The following is a 23,342-nucleotide window of genomic DNA, read 5'->3' on the forward strand; positions in this document are numbered from 1 at the left end:
GATGGTTCGGTCATGTGGAGAGGATGAATGAAAGCAGGTTGACTAAGCAGATATACAAGGAGAGTGTGGAGGGAAAGGTCGGAGTGGGAAGACCTAGACGAACGTATCTTGATCAAATTAAGGACGTCCTGGTAAAGGGTCAGGTCAAAAGTACCCGAAACCGCCGAGCTTGTATGAAGAGAGTTATGAATGTGGACGAAGCGAAAGAAGTATGCAGAGATCGTGGCAAGTGGAAAGAGGTAGTCTCTGCCTACCCCTCCGGGAAAGAGGCGTGATTTTATGTATGTAGGTATGTATGTATCTTAGGGTATTTATTTGTTTATAAGGAGCCTTACAAAAATACTTTTCTGCCTTTATTACAGCTATTTTATTAAAAAATCGATAAAGAAAATGAAATATTCAAATATGCCGCCAAAACGCGACTTTTAGCAATATGGCGGGCATGGCATGCAGTGACGTAAATTTCGTGTAAATATCATACAAAGCTTGTTGGTGTTTCGAAAAGTTTTGATTTTCTCTTGTTTTATTTAACTTATGCCACGTCATATGTGTGAAAATTATTAAAATGAGTTCCTATAAATGTTGTGCAGTGCCTCAATGCACTAATACAACAATAAAATCTCCTACGAACCTGTTTTTTTCTATGCCGATGGATTTGAATATTCGCAAGAAGTGGTTTCCGATCATGATCTAAGATCAGTGGTTACCAAGATATACTTACATTGATGTTTTCACATTCCTCAGTTCGGCAGCATAGAAATCTGGATTGTCTTTGAAGAAGACGCCAACCATTATTGCGTCCACTTTTGGTAGGTTTCGACTGTCAGCTTTCGCGGAATTGGTTTCCATTATTAAATACCTATGTTATCTGAGTAATCCTGAGCGATCAAACACTTATAAAATCTTGAAAAATTATAGCGAACACTAAGGAACGGTACGATCCACAGTCTGTTTATGGATAATTGACGTCATAATAGAAATAGCCAACCACGTTCGTTTTTAGTCACGTGACAGCTGCATAAAAAAACCTAATTTTCTGAGACGGATTTTGTTAAAATAATGCAATATTTTTATCTCGCGTTATTACAAATCGCTCCAAAAAAATAATATTAAGACTGATGACATAAAAGAAATGTATATTTTTAATACAGTCAAATAGCCTATTGAGCAGCGAGTATTGAGTCACTTCGTTTTAGTAGTATAAATTGACCTTTAGCGGTATAATTTGTGGTTTGTTGATAAAATTAATAATATAATCACATGTAAGTATCTATATATATTATGTATGTATAATAAATATTATGCCCTAGCAGACTTAAAACTTGTTTATATGTAAGATTCTATGCCTAGATCTTTATTGTGAAATAATATTGATACAATAGTTAAATGTTGTGAATAAATCCTTACAAATATATAGGTAAAATTAGTAAGTAAGTATTCTATAAATTTGTGAAAGTATTATACCTACAAATTTGATAAATAAAAACTTATGGTAATGGTACCTACCATAAACCAATTCAGAGAAGAGTCATTTGTACATGGCTGCAGTCTGCAGTATAAGTTGAATCTGTGCATCATGTTTTTTTTTAAATTTGAGCAGGTTTTTTAAAGGCACCTTAATCTGACGCTAAGGGCCCGTGTAACCAAGTTTTAAAAATATTTTTGACCTTTGTACCTGCGACTTCGATACCTTGTCGCTCGTAGTTCCTGTTTAGGATTGATAAACACAAAACGTACTTCGCTCGTTCTGTAGATTAAAACATTATGCTAATGAGTCATTTTTTGACGGCCTCTGTGGCGCAGCGGTAGTACGCTTGTCTGTGACACCGGAGGTCCCGGGTTCGAATCCCGGCCAGGGCATGATGAGAAACGAACTATTTCTCATTGGCCTGGGTATTCGATGTTTATCTATATAAGTATTTATTAAAAAATATAGTATCGTTGAATTAGTATCTCGTAACACAAGTCTCGAACTTATATCGAGGCTAACTCAATATGTGTATTTTTTTTCGAGTATATAATTATATTTTATTTATTTATTTATCGGTACCAAAGTTTCTTTCAGCCGAACGTGGCCTCCGAAGCATTTTGCGATTGATTGCTCTGTCTACCCCGTAAGTGATGAAGAAGTGATAACATGTATATGTGTACAATACCCGGTATTGGTAATAAAAGAAGTGCCCGTCCTATTAATAACCAATGAATGAGCTACGATTACTTACAGACAAACCTACTTATATATTGAATCACAATCGTTCACGTGTGGGACTGATGCCAATAGAAACAGGTAGTGCAAGCTGATAAGATAACAAGTACCTATAGACGTGTCGATTAATAAATCTATAGGTAGGTAATCTTGATCTGTGAACATCAATCATCAGGTTTTATAATATAGGTATCTACGTTAGGAACCCAGTGAAGCCGAAATGGTGCTTTGAACGCCACTTAGTTATTTAAACTTTATTGAATTCCACATAATGTGGACTAATGCCTTATCTTATGGCAGTCTCTGCCAGTCGAACAGAGAATGTCATCGGAAATGTATACTTTTTCCATTCAATTTAATAATAATTAACCTGTTTAGTCTTAAATTATAGTATGTTAGTACTTACATAAGTAGGTATATACCTTGTAGGTATATACCTACAAGGTATATACAAACCTATAAAAAAATACGAATTCAAAATGAAAAAAAAAACAAGTAATGAACTGCGTAGGCTGTGTGTCAGAAATGAGTATTTGAAACCTGTGTATTATAAATATAGCAAAAACATTGCTGAAATAATGGCACTCTTAGTAATTAAAATAAACATAATCCACATGACTTTAGAATTTCAAAGGCTTAATAACCTATAATCCTATTATTTTGTTATATCTTTAAAGCTTTAGTTATTTATCGTGGTCACATGTCGAATTTGTAAAACATTTTCATTGCTTTTTATAAATTTAGCCTACGTACCTACTCGTACTACCAGTGGCGTAACTATACCAATCGTGGCCCGTGGCAAATTCATCGGATAGGTACGTTCTAAAACTGGGTTACAACCGTTTTTTTACAAAAGCTTTGAATTTTTAATATTTTTTCTACTTGTGTAGGAAACTGAGTAGGCAACAAAAATAAATCAAAGACTAAAACTTTTTTTACTAAACATGTATGATAAATAAGAAATGTTGGGAGTTGGGATTCTCCTCTGACCGGGGCCCCTTCCGGCTGGGGGCCCGTGGCATTTTGCCGACTTGCCACCCTGTAGTTACGCCACTGCGTACTACTAAAATTCAGGTATTTGAAAGGTAAAGATAATTAGGTATTTAAAAAGGCAACTATGTCACTTCATCTTTTTCTCATGGATGTCATAAAAGGCGACTAAGGGATAGGCTTATAAATTTGGGATTCGTCTTGTAGGCGATGGGATAGCAATCTCTCATTATTGGTATGACAATTCAAACATGAAGCAATACATTTCAGTCTTTTCGAGACTGTCGGCTCTGTCAACCTCGCAAGGGATATAGACATGACCTATGTATGTTTAAGTTCAAGATTACTACCGTGCAAACGCTCAGATTACGTAAAAATAAACGCTAAGGACAACCATAAATGTGGTTCGAATCACATCTCAAGGCAACGGTCAATGTTATTATAATTATAATTTACGTTAAGCTAAAAATAACTTGATACAATTCTTTTCCGGCATAGCAGAGAGCAAGACAAATTACTACTACTAATTATTTTTAAACCTATCTAAAAAGGGTTATGTGTAGACCATATCACTACTCCATCTCTTTCCCATGGATGTCGTGAAAGGCGACTAAGGGAGGGCTTATAAACTTGGGATTCTTCTTTTAGACGATGGGCTAGCAACCTGTCAACGTGGCCTTTCAGTCTTTTCAAGACTGTTGGATCTGTCTACCCCGCAAGGGATATACTCGTGATTACATGTATGTATGTAAAATATTTCATTATTCTGACCTTTTCTTAAATAGTAATCTTAAGTTCTATAAAATTAGGGTTGAAATTTGAACAACAATTTACTAAAATGTTTGTTTAATAATTTTCAAACAATACGTCAACGTTTCGAGGTTTTCAGAACTTTTCATTTCAGGGGGAGTGAAAACAAATTAAAATTTTCACTCGTTTAAGTGCGAAGTCGTCGTAAAAAAAATCAAGATTCAGCTAAACACGTTCTCACTGTAACACTAATTTTAGACAATGCTAATTCTTAACAATCACGAGTAAGTGTTGCTGTTGAGGTGACGTCACAAGAAAAACAATTGGCGAAAGACGTTTTTCCCGCTAATAATTCGGCATTATCTCAATAAAAGTTTTGACGTGCGAACGAAATTCTTGTGGACACTTGGAGCGTGTGATTTGGTATGCATTTGGTCAGTTACGTCATATTTTATTTCTGATTATTGTGTCTTAGTGTTTTTTCCTGAATAATGATTGTTATTCTTTTAAAATTGAGCACAAACCTACTTAAAGCGTTGTGTGCAGGTCAAAAGTGTAATCATACTTACCTGTCCACATTTGTTTCAATAGACGAAATTTCTGTGACTTAATTAACTTTGCACTTATTGAAAGTGACTAATGACAGTTTAGAGTCAGAAACTGGGCATGGAAATATGGCATGTAGGTTAGATTTCCTGATACTAAATGAGATGGGAGGGAATGGAACTGAAGGCTTAAGGCACTTAATCTTTTATTTGTTCTTTTGCGTTTCGTTGCAGAAGAGCCCGCTTATATGGTCAATTCAGGAATTGGACAACACAAGACTTTTTTAAGTTTTTAGTTTCTTTCTCTTATTTTTGCGTGGTCTCCCATAACGAGGTTTATAATATTGTAAGGAAATAATAAACTCAGACTGAACTAGAAAATGATTGACGCACATGATAGCATTTATCAAAAGATGTATATAAATAAACATGTGTTGAACTGTGCCCGAGGTTATCAGGCAATTTCGCACGTTGATAAAACCTACGGAGGTGCTATATTTTATAATTATAGGTACCAACCAAATAAATAAATGGAACTTGTTATAAAGTCTATTCCTGATTGTATATCGTCAGGGTTAGAGCGTGGGTGGTCGAACGGTCAATTTACGTATTAATTAAAGGATTCAAATCCTATTGCAGCGACGTATCAATGTCTCTTTTCTGAGATCAAACGGGAGTCACGTCGTGAATACCAGACCAATTTTTAGTGCAGTAATAGGCTCCATTCCTAAGAGCCGAGTAAGGACGCAACTGGGACTCACCAGACGGAAGTGGTAGATTTCGCAAAACGGTCAGCTACCTACCTTAATCGTCTTAGGAATTTTTGATAACTATCCTTTGGTCCTCCTAGCTACATATATATATATAGGTTAAGATTAAAAAAAAAATATTTGACAAAAGCTCCGCTCGGACACCCAGCTACTGTAAAGGGCTTTTAAAATCCATTGCAAAATATTTTGATATTTTGATTTAAAATAAAAGTTGTAGAATTTAAAACTAATGTTGATCTTAAGTCAATTTCGAGATAAGGATGCAGGCACAGGTTATAGGAATCGTACGACGGTTATATCTCTGCTGAGGTCATATTTTATCAGGTCAAAATGTCTACTGTAGATATTGATAAAGCATTATTGCTTGATAAACTCAATGATAACGATATTTTGAGAGATGCAAGAGGAATAAATATAAACCGATGAATTGCGACTTTCATTGACATAGACACATTGTAGTTAAAAAAAATTGTCTATGTTGTAAACGCATTTTTTTAAAAGTCATGTTGTAAAAAAATTGTATTTAAATTAACTGTGTGTTTAATTTAACCTTTTTCTTAAAATATCTACCTATTATTACGGACAAAATAGCAGACATTGAGTTTTTCCTAAATTGGTTAGAGAATTGAATACCAAGTATATTACCAGACTATACACACATACCTATATACCAAATAGATTTTTGAACATTTACATAAGTTCCAAAAAATATATTTTACGCAGGTACATCTAGTGTGACAACGATACTCCATAATATTAGGATAATTACGTGTTCCTAATGATTGTGCTGTTTATTTAAAAAAAAATATTTCGAAATAATATGGGCCTCTTCGATCGACAAATTCCCAACTTTTGTGTTTAATTACAAAATTTTATTTTATTTTGGTAATTTTCTAGGTGAAACTTTGAACTTATGCTAAATTTCAAGTATCTATTTATAATTTTCTTATTTTTATGTAAGCGTAGCGAACAAATAGATAGACGAACATGGCGATACCCTATGGATTCCTTATAAGACTACGGAAATCTATAAATGGTTAATAAAATATATTTTTTTTCTTTCTATCAATAGCTAGCGTCAATGTAGGCCGGTAAGTAGTCTTGCGAGTGTACTTGACATTGTAGCCACTATAATATATAGAAGCGACAGCAGAAACCAGTTTAACGCCTTATTTATACATGTAGAATGTCACCTATATTAAATGTTCTGATTTATTACATTATTATAGTCGCAATAAAACTTACATCCGATAAAATAAAAGTTGATAATTAAGAGAAAAAATAACACGTGCATGCGGCATGACATTTAGATTGCATTGTACAAATGTGTTCAGTTACATAGACTAACTTACATACAACAGACTTACACGATTGACCCTTAAAAAAAGGGTTCCGTACGTTGGGTTTCTTTTTTTTATTACGAGTTTTAAATAAAAAGTAAAGAATGATGTTTTACTGAACATCTGAAATTGTGTCAGCAATGTATGAGTAAATAGTAAGACGTAGTTGTAGTAAACATTAAAATCATACGAGGGACATGAGCATCGTTCCCCTGTACACGGGAAGGCGGCTGTCACTGGGACGTTATTAATAGTACAAACCTCGAATAGGGAACGGCTTGGTCATAATAGTCTCTGTAGTAGGTGGCAACAGTCTTTTGGTCTCCGGCGACATCACACTGGGGCACAAGATCAACTCACGCTTATTATTTTCACTATAAACATTAACACCGCGCACCCTAAGGGACGGCGATGAACCGTTTACGATCTCCATTGTTGCGTGTTAGCTACGCATGACTTGTAAAACAACACGAAACAGCTGATGGAATGGTAATAAATTACGGTACGATTTTTATCACTGTACGCGGGACCAGTTGCTAGCGGGTTGGAGCTCGACCGTTTTATGTCACGTCTGGTGCGCTACTGACGGTTTTTAGGCATCATGCCATGTTATGACGAGTGAGCAACGCGTGATGCTTGCATTCCGTGATGGCTAGACGCATAGATCGGAAATAAAAAAAAAATCGGAGAGTATTTTTAACGGACAGCGGCAGTGAGCAGGATTACGTTGTTTGAGATAGGGATGCATTATATAGTTTGACATTTAAAATGGCGCCATTCCCATCTGATTTTCGACCGGAATAGCTAACAATTTTTATCACATTATTCGGGATTGCATTCTCAGTTTTTGGTACCTAACTTGACGTTAATGTCTGCTAACACCAACTTTAGTCTTACTCGTCTCCTACGAAAACTTAAGGAAAAGAGAACCTTGAATCACATATTTTTTACTTCTATATAAATCATTGTCGGACCACAAAAAATATTCAGTTTTATTAATTGTATTCTTTTCATACATGCTATAATATACATACAATACACCTATAAATAAAGAAGGTATAGGTATTGTTCTTATCACTGAGTGATGATAAGACATTTCATAAGATTGACATACTTAGGTAAATGTTTGGATAAACACCCTTGTCAACATATCTATGTAAATAAGTATCTTAGTGATTATTTATTGTACCTACATCAAAGCGTGAACCAAAATTTAAAAAAAAATGTGGTGTTTATTTTTTTTTCATATTTGATAAAAGACATTGTTTATTAACTGCATTAGTCATGTTTACAAAATCCATCAATTGAAATTATCTTAAAAGACGTCATATGTAGTCATATTTATATGTCCTGTTTCCTATAAGTAGTTTATCCTGTCTAGTGGGCATTAAAATGTCCTTTTGAATGGTCATGTTTTATCATAAAACTGTGACACACAGTCAACATGTACATTTGTATTACGTCAGATCAGGAGACAACAATTAAAAGTTAATCATCGTCATTATGTAAATATAAATTTAATATAAATATTTAAAAGTAACTATATTTTATCATAAATATAAAAGTTATTATAATAATATTTTTAAGATGTTAGGTCTTTTCGGTATTACTATTACATATTGTGAATTTGTATTGTAGTTGCTTAATTTTATTTAATTCTAAATAAACGCGGTAATTTCTTTCTTTTAAACTTACTGACATACACACACTCAGATCGGTTCATATGAAAAGCAAGTGAAGTTGCACGTGTATATTAGTTCAGGAATTGCATGTCTAATTATTCCTTCATTAAATAAATATATAAATATATACAGGACAAATTACACATATTGAGTTATCCTCAAAGTAAGTTCGAGACTTGTGTTACGAGATACTATATAAATACTAATATAGATAAACATCCAAGACCCAGGCCAATCAGAAAAAAGTTATTTTCGATGAGAAATGCCCTGGCTAGGATTCGAACCCGGGACCTTCGGTGTCACAGACAAGCGTGCCACCGCTGCGCCACAGAGGCCGTCATATTTGAAGATATCAGTTCTTTACGATTTCCCTACAATCAATCATCATTGTCACCCTAACATCCATACATCATTCTCACAAAGGATTGAATTTGATAGATGATTTGTCGTTGAGTGTATTATTATTATCTTATTTATTTACAAGTTTATGGAAAACATATTAAAAAAATGATAGATGTATGAAACCAGTACATACACATGTTCTACTTATTTTAAAAAAAATCGTAAACTAATTTTATAAATGTGTCTACGGCAAGCGATTATGACGCGGACATACGATCGAGAGCGCGGACTATTTGGACATACCTACTTTCTTCCTTTATATAAATATAGGAAAAAATGAAAATGTTTGTTTTTGTATGATTGTAAGTTTGTAACGAAAAATTTCAAAAACTGCATGTAACGTTTTTTTCTGGAATTTGCCACGGGAGCGAACTTCCGCGCAAAAGCTAGTTAAGTAGGTAGTTTATATTTTTTGAGACTGTGACTTGTCTATACTATGACAACGTTGCTTTGAACTTTATAAGTCGGAGTTCTATAGAACTCTTGTTTTTCGGAAATGCTTTTAGTCTTTTGTTCTATAGGACTTTTTTTTCGGAAATGCTTTTATTCTTAAGTTCTTGGCCTGAGGCAGAACTATGGGCCATAATTTCGAACAAAAACTGTACGAAATGTAATGACATACACAGTACCTGCTCAAATCCCAATGGTATTATATCCTGCAGACTTTTTTTTTATCTTGTATTGTTAAGTCAAGTTATGATGAGATATAAAACATCTATATTTTAATGCAAAAGTAACTTGTAACGACATGTAACAATTAAAGCAAGAACAATATATGATAACGTACAAAGGCATTGAAGCCTCTTCCAAAAAAGCTTTTACTGTCCAGCAATATAATGGCAGACAATTTCAGGATGGACATAACACGCTGTGCTGGCGCAAAACATCCGTACCTTCATGTACTGATGGATTTTTTGTCACGAATAATTTCAAAAATACCAGTTCGTTTTTCGTATTATTTCGCGCAGAGAAAGACAAAACCTTTTAGAAATAACAAAAGCTTCTTTTGTGGAAATTTGTGGAAATTTCTTCAGGTACGAAGGGCCGTGCAAGAAACAAAAAAAGAAGCTGGTATAGGTTGTAACTAAATAAATCCAAAGACGAAAAGTTATTGTTTCAGAAGCGGACTTATCCGAATTGGGTCAACATAACAACATTGGGAGACCGTGACATCATATTTGCAAATTTATTATTGCGCTGCTTTCTTCCGCTAGAAACCAGTAGCAAGAAGTAATACCAGAACTGAACGGTCAGTCTTCTTCGTTCATCGCAATTTGCATATTAGTTACAATTAGGGTTGTTACTTTTGATGGCGATCTCTAAAACGTTTGCATTCTGACTTTTAAAATAGTTTAGCTTTGGCGAAGGCTAAGAATCAGTAGTCAGTAAGTGAGATGGGCTCAAGCCCCAGGAAAATAGCATCACGGATGCATTTAACTGCGTTTAGCATTGTCGGAGAAAGGTCGGGAGTGGTCGTAAGTATATCCTACTAATATTATAAATGCGAAAGTTTGTGAGTATGTCAGTATGGATGTTTGTTACTCTTTTACGCAAAAACTTCTGAACCGAATACGATGAAATTTTGTATGTAGGTAGCTGAAGACCCAGAATAACATATAGGCTACTTTTTATCCCGGAGTTTCCGTTTGATAGGGTTTCCATGCGATCTAAGTCGCAGGCGGCCTCTAGTATTTACATAAGTATTCAGACTCCAGACAAGTGCGTTGTATAGCAGATGAATTTTGTAATAGTGTGATTGACGTACATTTGATTATGACTAATTTATATAAAATGTTTAGTTGATTACTTCTGAAAAATAAATTAAGTGGCACTTAATAGCAGGTAACTAAATTTAGATTTTTTCGAAATTTTTCTTTAGTATATTCATTGGTTTAGATTCCGAGGAATCAAAGAACTGCTTTTTATTAAATATACGGGAAACCTAAAGACAAAATAGCGTCAAAAATATGATTTTAAAATCATAAACAATTTCTCCGTATCCATTTAGCATTAAAGATTTCGACACCGTTGCGTGGGACATCTCACGTATCGACCAAACTCCTTTCACAACGACCACCCATCCTTGCAGTGTCCTACGTGACTAACCACTAGTTTTGGTGACTATGTGTATATTTAAGGAGTTTACTGTGAATATTTATCTTTGTGACAAAGTCCAACTTCTCAGGTTATTCGTATACTTATAATCAAAGCGTTACAAGTTTATTTTTACATTGTAAAAAGTAGTTTTATGTCGATAATATATACGAGTATGTTTATACATTACACTTTATTGCACCATAAAATTACATTTATCGCTAAAGCTATCTCTTTCTATGTCCGTAATATGGTGCAACCTAAGGGTTCCACTTTAATCACCTGGGTGATCAAGTTCCACATTTTTGTGTACTGAAATCACACAAATTCGACTTCTTCTTCTTCCGGCCCTGGTCTTATCATGTGGGGTCGGGTTTCCTCACTTTTCTGCGCTAAAACGTTCAGTCTTGGATTGTCGATTCTGGCAACTGGGCTTGCTTGAGATCCTTTTGGATATTTGACCACCAGGTCGATGGCGGGCGGCCTCTTCCTATTTTTTTGTTTTGGCAACTTTAGCGCAATTCCTTTCGGTCTTTTTCGCGACTTTTTACGTGCCTTTTTAAATCACACAAATTCGAAAATGCCAGGAAAATAATAAAATCCTAACATTAGCTGTTTATTGATTCTTAGTAAATAAATACAAGTTAGAAGTCAAAGGTAAAGTCCGGTTTATTGGGTTCGTTGCACAATAATATGATAATACTTGGACTCCGCATTGCAAGTTTGTTACTAGTCTAACCGAGTCAGGGTTCAAAGTTCTTAGTGCAAGATTATTGCTTTTGTGTTTTTAAGTAACTTGCTAGGTGGCCGATTTTGTAATCAGGAAGTTCGAATGTAAGAATGTTGACACAATCTACTCTGAAATCTATTTATCTATGTAATTTTGTTATGGGCAATAAAGATAAATTTTTATTTTATCACAGAGGTGCTAACATGGAGGCCAAAAAGTCAATTTTTTTTAAATCTTGAGAACACCAGCGAAAAACGGAAAATACCATAGAGATACTATATAAGACTATGCCACATACTTGAAGTGACCAGACGTCCCGTTTTGAACGGGACTGTCCCTTTATTCGACCACCTGTCCCGTTGTCCCCAAATAATGATCAGGGACTCAAAATAGTACTATTTTCTAAAACCGCGCGAAAAAATTAAGCATGAATTTTAGTATGTGACATACTAAATTAACCACACCTCTTTCCCGGAGGGTTAGGCAGAGTCTACACTTCAATCATCTCTTCATGTTAGCTCGTCGGTCTCGGGTACTCTTGACCTGACCTTTTGCCTCTAACTCAGGGTTCCAGGATGAGGATGTTTGAGTCGCTTTTGTCGTCCATGCCCCCCAACCGCCACCTCATGGTCAGCGACCTGGATCTCCCGGAGGACATCACAGCCGCTCCTTACGTGTGGACGGAGCCTGACTCACTTACCGTCAGGTACCGGCTTCAAAGACCAATTATCCTATACTAGGCTTAACTTATACATACATATGATCACGTCTCTATCCCTTACGGGGTAGACAGAGCTAACAGTCTTGAAGACTGATAGGTCACGTTCAGCTGTTTGGCTTAATGATAGAATTGAGACTCAAATAGTGACGGGTTGCTAGCCCATCGCCTAAAAGAAGAATCCCAAGTTTAAAAGTCTATCCCTTAGTCGCCTTTTACGACATCCATGGGAACGAGATGGAGTGGTCCTATTCTTTTTTTTATTGGTGCCGGGAACCACACGGCTTAACTTAATCTAGTATTTATGTCTCAGAGATAAGATTACAGGTGTTATACATGTTGGTAACTTTAACCGTACCTAAACCGTAACCTGGTGAACCTCAGGACCTGCTATAATACATCCTGGACACACTGATAAAATAAGTATATATCTTGAAACAATATGACTCAGATTCTCCTTGCATTATTATTTGGAGACAATGATGTTGGAGTCAGACATCACCGCCGCTCCTTACGCGGCGACGAAGCCTGACTAATTAACCATCAGGTGGCTCATAAATCTTATTCTTGGCCTTCGTCTGGTTGCCTTGCGGAAGACAGACCACACTCCAAGTTGAAAAGCCTATCCCTTAGTCGCCTTTTACGACATCCATGGGAAATAAAGGTACTACTATCATCCGTGTGGCTCCCGGCACCAACAAAAAAATAATAGGACCACTCCATCTCTTTCCCATGGATGTCGTAAAAGGCGAGTAAAGGATAGGCTTACAAACTTGGGATTCTTTTTTTAGGCGATGGGCTAGCATCCTGTCACTATTTGAATCTCAATTCTATCATTGAGCCAAATAGCTGAACGTGGCCATTCAGTCTTTTCAAGACTCTTGGCTCTGTCTACCCCGCAAGGGATATAGACGTGACCATATGTATGTATGTACTACTCTACTGATGAAAATTTCGCTGTAATTTTTAAAAGGAGCGACAGCATCCTGTCTGAGGACCTGGAAGACGAGGACGTTGGCACCATCAGCACTGACTCCAGCATACCACTGTCGCGAGCAATGACCGACTCGGAGATCGACTACGGCCTGTATAGAAGAGTAAGATGCTCATGAATTTTTTTTTTCACGAAACACGTATTTTTAATCTTCAAATTTGAAATTTACATTGGAACCTAAATAAATTAAATTGCGTTGTAGTTCTTCATATATTTATATACACACCAAACTGCTCCACTTTTCATCTTCTTTCACGGATTTCCTGGAAGAGATTTCTATTGAAATAATTAATTAGTACCTTTTTTTTTTGTTCTTGTGTACATAAATAAATAAATGCCCGTGGTTCCCGGCACTAAAGAATAGGACCACTCCATCTCTTCCGCATGGATTTAATAAACGGCGAATAAAGGATAGGATAATAAACTTCTTCCTGTATGCGATGGGCTAGCAACCTGTCACTATTTTTATCTCAATTCTATTATAAACCCAAACAGCTGTGCGAGGCTTTTCGGTATTTTCCAGACTGTTGGCCCTGTCTACCCCGAAAGGGATATACTCGTAGACGTGATAATATGTATGTATGTAAATAAATGAATTAATAACCTAACATTTTCATTTTGCTTACCGCCAAAACAATTAAGACCTTCCTCTCGTCTTTTTGACAGGGAGAGCAATTTAAAATTACTTTAGTCATAAGTATTTTTTTACTAATGTAGGTAATAGTAATGTAACAAGAATTAAGTCTTTTAATAATTGTTTTTATGAAATACTTCGATCAAGTTTAAGATGACAAGTTTATTTATTTTTTTTCAGATGAAAAGTCGTAGTTTCAGCGATCCTTGGGAAAATATGAGAGCTGCTCTGGATGCTTTTCCACATGGCTATCTCGCCTCGTTACAGAGGTGGGAGACGATATGCGTGTGCTACTTACCTATTTTATTCTTCTTCCATGACTTTTAGAGGCTCAAATCTATATTATAGCTAAGAAAAAATAATAATAGGCTTACAAACTTGGGATTCTTCTTTAGGCGATCGGCTAGCAACCTATCACTATTTGAATCTCAATTCTATCATTAAGCCAAATAGCTGAACGTGGCCATTCAGTCTACTCAAGACTGTTGGCTCTGTCTACCCCGCAAGGGATATAGACGTGACCATATGTATGTATGTATGTAAAAAATAATATAGATTTGATTATAATTTTTGTCGTAAAAGGTGACTAAGGGATAGGCTTACAAACTTGGATTCTTTTTAGGCGATGGGCTAGCAACCTATCACTATTTGAATCTCAATTCTATCATTAAGCCAAATAGCTGAACGTGGCCATTCAATCTATTCAAGACTGTTGGCTCTGTCTACCCCGCAAGGGATATAGACGTGACCATATGTATGTATGTATGAAAAAAATATCATAAATTTGATTATAATTTTTGTCGTAAAAGGCGACTAAGGGATAGGCTTACAAACTTGGATTCTTTTTAGGCGATGGGCTAGGAACCTTTCAATGTTTGAATCTCAATTCTATCATTAAGCAAAATAGCTGAACGTGGCCATTTAGTCTTTTCAAGACTGTTGGCTCTGTCTACCCCGCAAGGGATATAGACGTTACCATATGTGTGTATGTAAGCTATAATATAGATTTGAGCCTCTAAAAGTCATGGTCTTTTTCATTTCCTAGTTAATATTCATTGGCCAAAGGAATGTGACTATGAGTACTGTTACCTGACTTGTTCCTCCTGGCTTTAGTCCCGGTTGCATCCTCACCACTCTGCAGAGGAGCCCGGGGTATGCCTTTTATTGGGAACCTAGATTAGGTGAGTCAGGTTTTTAGACGAAGCGACTCCCATCTGACCTCCGCAACCTTTGCAGGGGAACCTAACCCGTATTTAATCGATTATGCTAAACATCCAAATGCCTGATTGTGCTGGTTTCCCAAAGATGTTTTGCCTTACCGTAAGAGCATCGGTCAGTACATACATATCATGACGTCTATATCCTTTGCGGGGTAGACAGAGTCAATAGTCTTGAAAAGACTGAAAGGCCACGTTCAGCTATTTAGTTACATGATAGAATTGAGATTCGAATAGTGACAGGTTGCTAACCCATGGCCTAAAAGCAGAATACCAAGATTATAAACCAATCCTTAGTCGCCTTTTACGACATGCATGTAAAGGATATAGGGGTAGTCCTATTCTTTTTTCTAATGGTGCCGGGAACCACAGCATTATCAGCCATCGGTCAGTATGCAAACTTATGTAACCTACATAACATCTAAAATTCCCTTCGTCATTGGTACATTGGCCGAGGTGGTTCGACTTCAGACGTTCCCTATTTACCTAATAATGGTAAGACCATTGGAGAACGGTGTCTTAAAATTGTTTATATTTTACTGTCAAGTAATTACTAATAATACTAGGACATGCCAAGGGAGAAGGCCGAGCACGTTTTAACATAAACATCCAAGACTTGAGTTAATCAGAAAAATCTCATGTTTTGTCATGTCTCTTAATTCGAGCTATCTACGGCTTAAAACAAAGAGATTCGCTTAGAGATTTTTCAAAAACCTTAATATTTTAACATTGCCCTCACAGTACATTTTCGATAACATGATGCATGTTAGGAAAAACTTAGACGCTTTCAAAAAAGTAGGTGAATGTAATAGTAGATCACTGCAGAACAATTATAAGTTGTTGATCCCAGCGCATCGGCTGGCTAAGGTAGGGAAATCGTTTCTGATTAATTGTATAAGATTTTATAATAAATTACCAAAAAGTGTTCTTGAAATGAATGACAGAAAATTCAAAAAGTGCATTAAAGATGAGCTCCTATTACAGCACGGAGGATTATAAGTATTAATGATAAACATGTGTGGCCCGAGCTTGACATAATGGCCTCTTAAATGCTTGTGCATTTTTGACTTGGTGTTGACATAATTTGTTGAGTGTGTACATATTTTATTTTATCTTTATTTATTTGACCTAATATTCGTATTAAAATAACTAGTTCTACATTTATTCATGTTTTTTAATGTAGACAATGTGCATTCGTCCATGATTTAGATTTAAGAGATCTATATTTGTATATTGACATCCGATGAAAATGCTGCAGTGTAGTTTGTTCCGCCGCTTCTTCTACACATGCGCTTTGGAAGTAGTTATAATTAGATTTAAGTGATGTGACGTCAATAAGTGATACCTTGTATCCAATTTTGAAAATAAATCTATTCTATTCTAGTCTTGTCATGAAAAACTAATGCTGTCCCGTTTCACGTCATATTAAAAAGCGAAACAGCGATAGTTTTTCGCGCGATAAATGCTACGGTGGCTGATCGGGATTCGAACCTGGGACTTAATGTCTCTAGGACCCACGATTAAATTTGAATACATACATATGGTCACCTCCATATCCCTTGTGGGGTAGACAGAGCCAACAGCCTTGAAAAGACTGAAAGGCTACGTTCAGCTGTTTAGTTAAATGATAGAATTGAGATTCGAATAGTGACAGATTGCTAGCCCATCGCCGAAAAGAAGAATGTATGTATGAAAAACTATCGCTGTCCCGTTTCACGTCATAATAAAAAGCGAAACAGCGATAGTTTTTCGCGCGATAAATACTACGGTGGCTGATCGGAATTCGAACCAGGGACTTAATCTTTCAGAGATTAAATTCAAATACCTACTTAGATTTCAGAGTTCATCCACGGATTCGACGGACATACCCGATGAGACTTACGAGCGAGTCCACCGGCGTAATGAGGAGCTGGCGCTGAAGATGGAGAGGTTCTTCGAGAAGGAGTGCCGCGTGTTCAGCGCTGACGACCCGGGGCTGTTGGTGTTGGAGAAGGCGCTTCGGGATGTGGACATGACGGTAAACCCAAACTTTATGTAGTAAGTATATAACTATATATGTAACACTAGCGACCCGCCCCGGCTTCGCACGGGTGCAAAATTATAAATGTTATCCACACTAATAATAAAGAGGAAAGATTTGTATTTTTGTATGTTTGTGTGGAATAAACTCAAAAACTACTGGTCCGATTTTGATAAAATTTGGCACAGATATAGAATAGACCTTCAAAAGTGACATAGGCATAAATTTGTTTTGAAATAAATTTATTTCAAAACATAAAACACAAAAACATGTCCACCCGTGCGAAGCCGGGGCGGGCCGCTAGTTATACATAAAAACCTTCCTCTTGAATCACTCTACCTGTTACAAAAAACCGCATCAAAATCCGTTGCGTAATTTTAAAGATTTAAGCATACAGACAAACAGACTAAAATAGCGACTTTGTTTTATACTATGTAGTGATAATATTCATTATGAAGAGGAAAGATTTGTTTTTGTAACTTTGTTTGTTACGATTAAACGCAAAAATGTTTATTTTTGAGTATTTTACCGATTTTGACGAAATTTGCCATAAAGATAGATAAACCTTCAGGGTAACATAGGTTTTTTTTTGACATTCCCATGTTAGCGTTACCCCGCGCAAAAGGTATTTTTAAACATCCTATCCCACTAATATAAATTGGAAAGTTTGTGAGTATGTCAGGATGTCAATATGGATATTTGTTACTACTGAATTACTGAACCGATTACGATGAAATTTTATATGTAGTTAGCTGAAGATCCAGAATAACACATAGGCTACTTTATATCCCGGAGTTCCTGCGGGATTGATTCCACGCGGACTAAGTCGCGGACGGCCTCTAGTTTGAAATAAAGATTCAACTTTTGAAAATCAAAGACTGTTTTATGTAGACTGTGTGGATATCTTTTAAGATGTCTGTTTCACCTATGATCATAGTTGTGTAAAGTTCCATTGCTTGGATTGAGAGTTTAGGCACTCTGGGCCACTCTCCACGCGAGGAATATAACTAGAATTTACACCAAAAGAAAAAAGATGATTAAATTACATAATTTCAATTTATTTCAGACAATCGACTCCGATTTTGACAGCATCACGCCACCGCCGTAAAGATTTCTTTATAATTAAACTAGCGACCCGCCCCGGCTTCGCACGGATGCAAAATTATAAATGTTATTATACATAAAATCCTTCCTCTTGAATCACTCTACCTGTTACAAAAACCGCATCAAAACCCGTTGCGTAATTTTAAAGATTTAAGCATACAGACAAACAGACTAAAATAGCGACTTTGTTTTATACTATGTAAGTAGTGATAATATTATTGATTTGCAATGCATGTACTGTACATTTTAAAACAAGTTTATTGTCATGTAATTATATATGTACGTATGATCTTGATTCTTTGTACCTTATAGTTAGTATCAATTGTAATGTTTCTATTTTTCTTGATGACAGCCTCTGTGACGTAGTAGTAGTGCGCTTGTTTGTGGCACCGGAGGTCTAAGGTTCGAATCCCGATGCACGATGAGAAATGAACTTTCTCTGATTGTCGTGGGTCTTGGATGAATATTATAATAAAATATAATATCGTTGAGTTAGTATCTCGTTACACAAGTTTCGAACTTACTTAGAGGCTTACTCAATCTGTGTAATTTGTTCCGTATACATTTCTAAATATTTATTTATTGATTCAATATACCCATATATAATAATAAGGTACGTACAGTTAATAAGATAATTGTATTATCTGTAAGTAATTAACAAATTGTCAAACATCAACATTCAAGACTAATTACTTATCTTGTTTACGAGATTAGTGTTATCGAGGAAACTGTAATCATTTTATTAGGGTTCCGTACGTAAAGGGTAAAAAAGGGACCGTATTACTAAGCCTGTCTGTCTGCCACCGAATTTTGTGGAAAACTAAAATAATCTGATTTAGATAAGGATTTCAATTTAATCATTACATATTGATCTCTGCTGTTCCTTAGTTATTTTATTAATTTATTTATGTACCCACAAAATTCACTACATATATTTGAAATACATTTTATTGCGTTAAACATTATACATAGAATATTTAACCAAATAAAACAAAAACTCATTGCTTCTAGAATATGCAATGACATAAAAAATCGGTTGAAGTAGTGTACAAGTCAGAAAAATATTGTTTGGGACAGTTAAAGTTAATAAATCTTTAATAAATAAAAGTCACATGTATGTGTAAAATGTAGTTTTAATGGGGAATGATTTCCAACTTCACAACAATGCTTCATCACTATTGTATACATACAACGGGCATCACATTTTGTACGAAAGTATGGCAACATAATTTTTGATAATACAATACAGGGTTTACTCGGAAAACATCAAAAATAGTCGATAATTTAATCACCATTTTTGTTATACAAAATATGCAACAAAATAACAAAGTCTACAATTGCATCTTACGGAGGAGTTAGTGTCAATTTTGTCTGTTCGGTGCAAGGGCCTACAACATGATTTTAAGAAATAAATTTTATTAATTATAATAAGTAATGTAAAAATATTTTTCAGATTAATTAATTAAATTAAAATTATAACAAACTTTATACTTACACCTAACAAAAAAAAACATTAACAAGAAAATTTATAAATTATTCAGTAAATTTTTCATAATTCCAAATTCGTAGTCCTCCTTAACTTATAATTTAATTAATGACAAAGCGCTATTTTTTACAAATCGACAGTTAAATGTTTTTCAGTAAACCCTGTATACAACGTATAATACACAAGTACATTACAAATAAAGAAATATCCTAATACAAAAAATATATTTTTCCAAAATAACAAAAAATAAACATTATACGTAATTACATAAAAAATTATTGCACATTTTTTTTGGATTCGCCATGAGATTCAAAAGTAAAAAAAAATATATATATACAACAAAAATTTACATTAAAGGATTATTCGAAATTTTTGGATTTCATCACTTATTTAATCAGTCTGTTCTGTACGATCACTCAAATCAAGCAATAAGTAATAATACATACACTTTTGATTTGGATTTTTACGGTGGACTGTATATTCATAGTGAAAACAAAGCTTCGCAATTTGTACATGTTCCTTGTGCCGTGTTTTTTAACTTTCTTTATTCATTTAGTATTAAAGTAGTGAAAATTACGGCTATGTAAAATGACTGACAAAGAGAAATTAAACATAAAATCAGTAACTTTATACTATATAATAACTATTCATGATAAAATAATCTTTTTGTGAATACTACGCAAGCTTTCTTATCAATTTTGTTTATGGTGCATTTCTAGTACAGCTGATTAAATTAAAAATAGAGCTTCTTACTTTATTATGAAATAAATTGTACTATTATTGTATAAACAATAATCCATAGAGTACTAACTTAAAAGACCAAGAGGATATGTCAGGAAAAACACTGTCAATGCAAGGTATTTTTTTAAAATGTGTATCATAGCAGAATTTAATACAGTTTTCGGTGTAAACAGGATATATCCTCTTTCATACAGATTTAAGTCTGCGCTAAAAAACTTATACGTACGCTTAAAATGTAACAATTTATTTTTAAATTACAATTGCAACTACTCATTTAAATATAAAGGCAAAAAGAAAAACAATTCGCTGCCCTTAAAATGGACGTGCATAGTCTTATATTAAAACCTAAAATAAATTAAACTTATTACTTTAATGTAAAGTAAACTTATTTAACAGTAGAGGCAATGCGGCATAAAAATGCAGGCAAGTTTCAAATCACGTGATATATAAATATCGTTAATTTGACGAAGATAATAAGTAACGGATTACCAGTTATCAAAACTTTCCAAGGCCGGATTTAGAGTTCCAAAGGGAATATAGGAATTCCTCCGGTGAATAGATTACTTATTAAAATATTTCTCAGTTACATATATTTATTTGTAATTACAAACTGAAGGAAGAATTAATAATAAATGGTTGGAAATACCAAAATTTTTTATTATACATGTGACGTCTTAATTCATTTATTTACTCTTTTTTTTGAGGTTTATAGAGGCGGTAATTCTACCGGCTTTGCTTCCAAATCTTTGTAATTGATATACCTAATGTGCAACTCGTCACAATTAAAATGTATTAAAATGCATTATTTTTTCTAAAATGTATTTTTAAGCGTGGTGTTCTTAAAAAATACTTACAATACTAGTACGAGACAGTACAACATTTCTTTATTTATTAATAAAACGATCGTTTATTTTGTTAAATAATTTTTAGATTTGGGGCTAAAGAGTAAGGAAAGTGTTTCGTTATAAGATAATTTCGTAATAAATTAAAAAGATAGTTTCGTTATAAATTTAAATGTATTAGTAATTCGTAAATTCTTATTTTTTGGGAATTATCATAATCTTTCGCAAATTTGTAAAACATTATCAAGTGACTAATATATTGAAAATTAAGTGTTAGTAGGAAAGTCAACAAAGGTAAAATGAATAGATGTAATTGTAGGCGCTATTTATATATATATATATATTCGTACCTTGAGATTGAACTCCTGCGTGGTGTAACATTGCGCTCTGACTGTTAGTAAAATGAAATGAAAATGCATTTATTTCTTTAACTAAATTAAAAGGTGGACGATACTCTTTGCCATTTCGTGACATTATAATACACGTATGTAAGCTTTGTAAATTGTGCAACAGTTCCTAAAATTATAGTGCAATTATTACAAAAATAAACAAGCTCTTCATGCATGCATTCTTTTTCACCATTGTATCATGTGCCATTAAAAAAAATATTGAATAATGAACATAATTAATTAAACACAATTGCATAATGACAATATCATATTCAATTATATATTAACATAATTTAATATAACAAAATAGGAAAAGCGAAATATAGAAATAAATGATGTAGAAAAATTAAAAAAAAATTGTTAAAATTATTAAATTATAAAAGTACTATTAGCTACAGTTTCGAGCATGTCTAATAAGCTTTTACTTGCATTACCATTCACAGATTTACATCAAACAGTTTCAGCTCTTTGCATACTTCCAGTATTATACAAGTATTTGTTTCAAAATATATGTACCATTGTTGATTTAGTGTGTCAAAATACACGCCTAGGAATTACATTGGGGTTCGTTTATTTAACTGTAAATATAAAAAAAGTAGCTTGACTGAAAAACAAATCTGGAACTATTATTTTGGGCCCGTACTTGTAATCCACACCCTCGAATTCCAGTCTTTTATCTCGCACACTGCTACATTACGTGTTTCTATGCTAGCGAGCGATCTCTAAACTAGTATAACCCATGCCTTCTAATGAATCATTTCATATACTGGCTAGATTGTTCAAAACTTTGTTATAAAATTAACATCTAATAATAATTTTACTAGACAAAAATAAAGTAATTACTACAAAATGTGTTGAAAAAAAAAATTATAATTGAAAATATTTTATATTTAGTAAGTATTATCTAAATGTCCAGTTCCTATTAACAACATGGTCTCTAGCCGTTGATAAACTCAGCCTGGTTAATATTATTCTAGAAACATCTACAATGAGTTTCGTGATGACTTATTATTTCTATTCTAAAATGTTTCTATAAAGCATTTCAAGGCTTCGTTGCATACTTTATAAGTGATAATATTTTCGATTAATACTGCATATTACGACGACTAAAACACAAGAAAGAAAAATGGTTTTTGAAGGCTAAAGACTTACAAGTATATAAAAAAAATTAAACAATAAGAAGATTAAATGCGATCCTTCAATTTTAATGCTCTTTAGAGCGTATTGAGAATTAGAACTTTTGTCTACGTGGCCAATTTGGCAACCTCATTATTACCCTTCCATTTCAATTTGTCGCCGCATTCGTGGAAGATACTTGTATTATACCTACACGTCTTTTCCTTGATTTATCTACATATTAATTAATACCATATCAATATTATGACGTTACAAATCTTACATAAAAATCCATTCGTCTTACAAAAATAAATCCTTTCACACACATCTTTCGTTATAGTGAAGATACATATAGTGCACACACGTATTACCATGATCGTAGTATTTAATAACTTAAAACACATTATACGATATTATAATAAAAATATTTTTTAATGTTAATCACATGCATTTAAATGTAACTATTGAAGAAAAAGTGGGCTTAGTCTACTACAAAATTAACTTTATTTACTACCCAATTTATGCTTAATTGGGGCCTATTTTATGATATTTTATATTCTGAATTAGAAATC

The 23,342-nt window shown here is 34.1% G+C and overlaps 2 protein-coding genes across 4 annotated transcripts in view; one reads left to right on the forward strand and one right to left on the reverse strand.

Moving 5' to 3' along the window:
* Nucleotides 1–7,194, reverse strand: part of LOC106132148 (6-phosphofructo-2-kinase/fructose-2,6-bisphosphatase) — a 28,580-nt gene extending 21,386 nt beyond the window's left edge. For 2 of the 3 annotated variants that reach the window (XR_009657112.1, XM_060947225.1), the window contains exon 1: nucleotides 6,863–7,194. Coding sequence is in view for 2 of the 3 variants with exons in the window: in XM_060947225.1 (XP_060803208.1) it covers nucleotides 6,863–7,034 (172 nt within the window). In the remaining variant the exon portion in view is untranslated. The remainder of the gene's footprint in view (nucleotides 1–6,862) is intronic. The other variant, XM_060947224.1, reaches the window with a different exon arrangement.
* A 4,887-nt stretch (nucleotides 7,195–12,081) lies between these two features.
* On the forward strand, nucleotides 12,082–18,227 carry LOC106140733 (uncharacterized). The gene is made up of 5 exons (XM_060947589.1): nucleotides 12,082–12,215; nucleotides 13,201–13,324; nucleotides 14,036–14,124; nucleotides 16,906–17,089; nucleotides 18,159–18,227. The coding sequence occupies exons 1-5, from the start codon at nucleotides 12,085–12,087 to the stop codon at nucleotides 18,198–18,200; spliced, it is 570 nt and encodes a 189-aa protein (XP_060803572.1). The 5' UTR covers nucleotides 12,082–12,084; the 3' UTR covers nucleotides 18,201–18,227.
* Nucleotides 18,228–23,342: the final 5,115 nt, after the last annotated feature.

Source organism: Amyelois transitella, chromosome 13, assembly GCF_032362555.1.
Source record: "Amyelois transitella isolate CPQ chromosome 13, ilAmyTran1.1, whole genome shotgun sequence".
NCBI lineage: Eukaryota > Metazoa > Arthropoda > Insecta > Lepidoptera > Pyralidae > Amyelois > Amyelois transitella.

Excerpts from the sequence above, each read along its gene's own strand:
- LOC106140733 (XM_060947589.1), top strand. The coding sequence starts at position 12,085 with ATGAGGATGTTTGAGTCGCTTTTGTCGTCCATGCCCCCCAACCGCCAC. Across the intron at positions 13,325-14,035 it reads ACTACGGCCTGTATAGAAGA|ATGAAAAGTCGTAGTTTCAG; the intron begins GTAAGATGCTCA and ends ATTTTTTTTCAG. Across the intron at positions 17,090-18,158 it reads TTCGGGATGTGGACATGACG|ACAATCGACTCCGATTTTGA; the intron begins GTAAACCCAAAC and ends AATTTATTTCAG.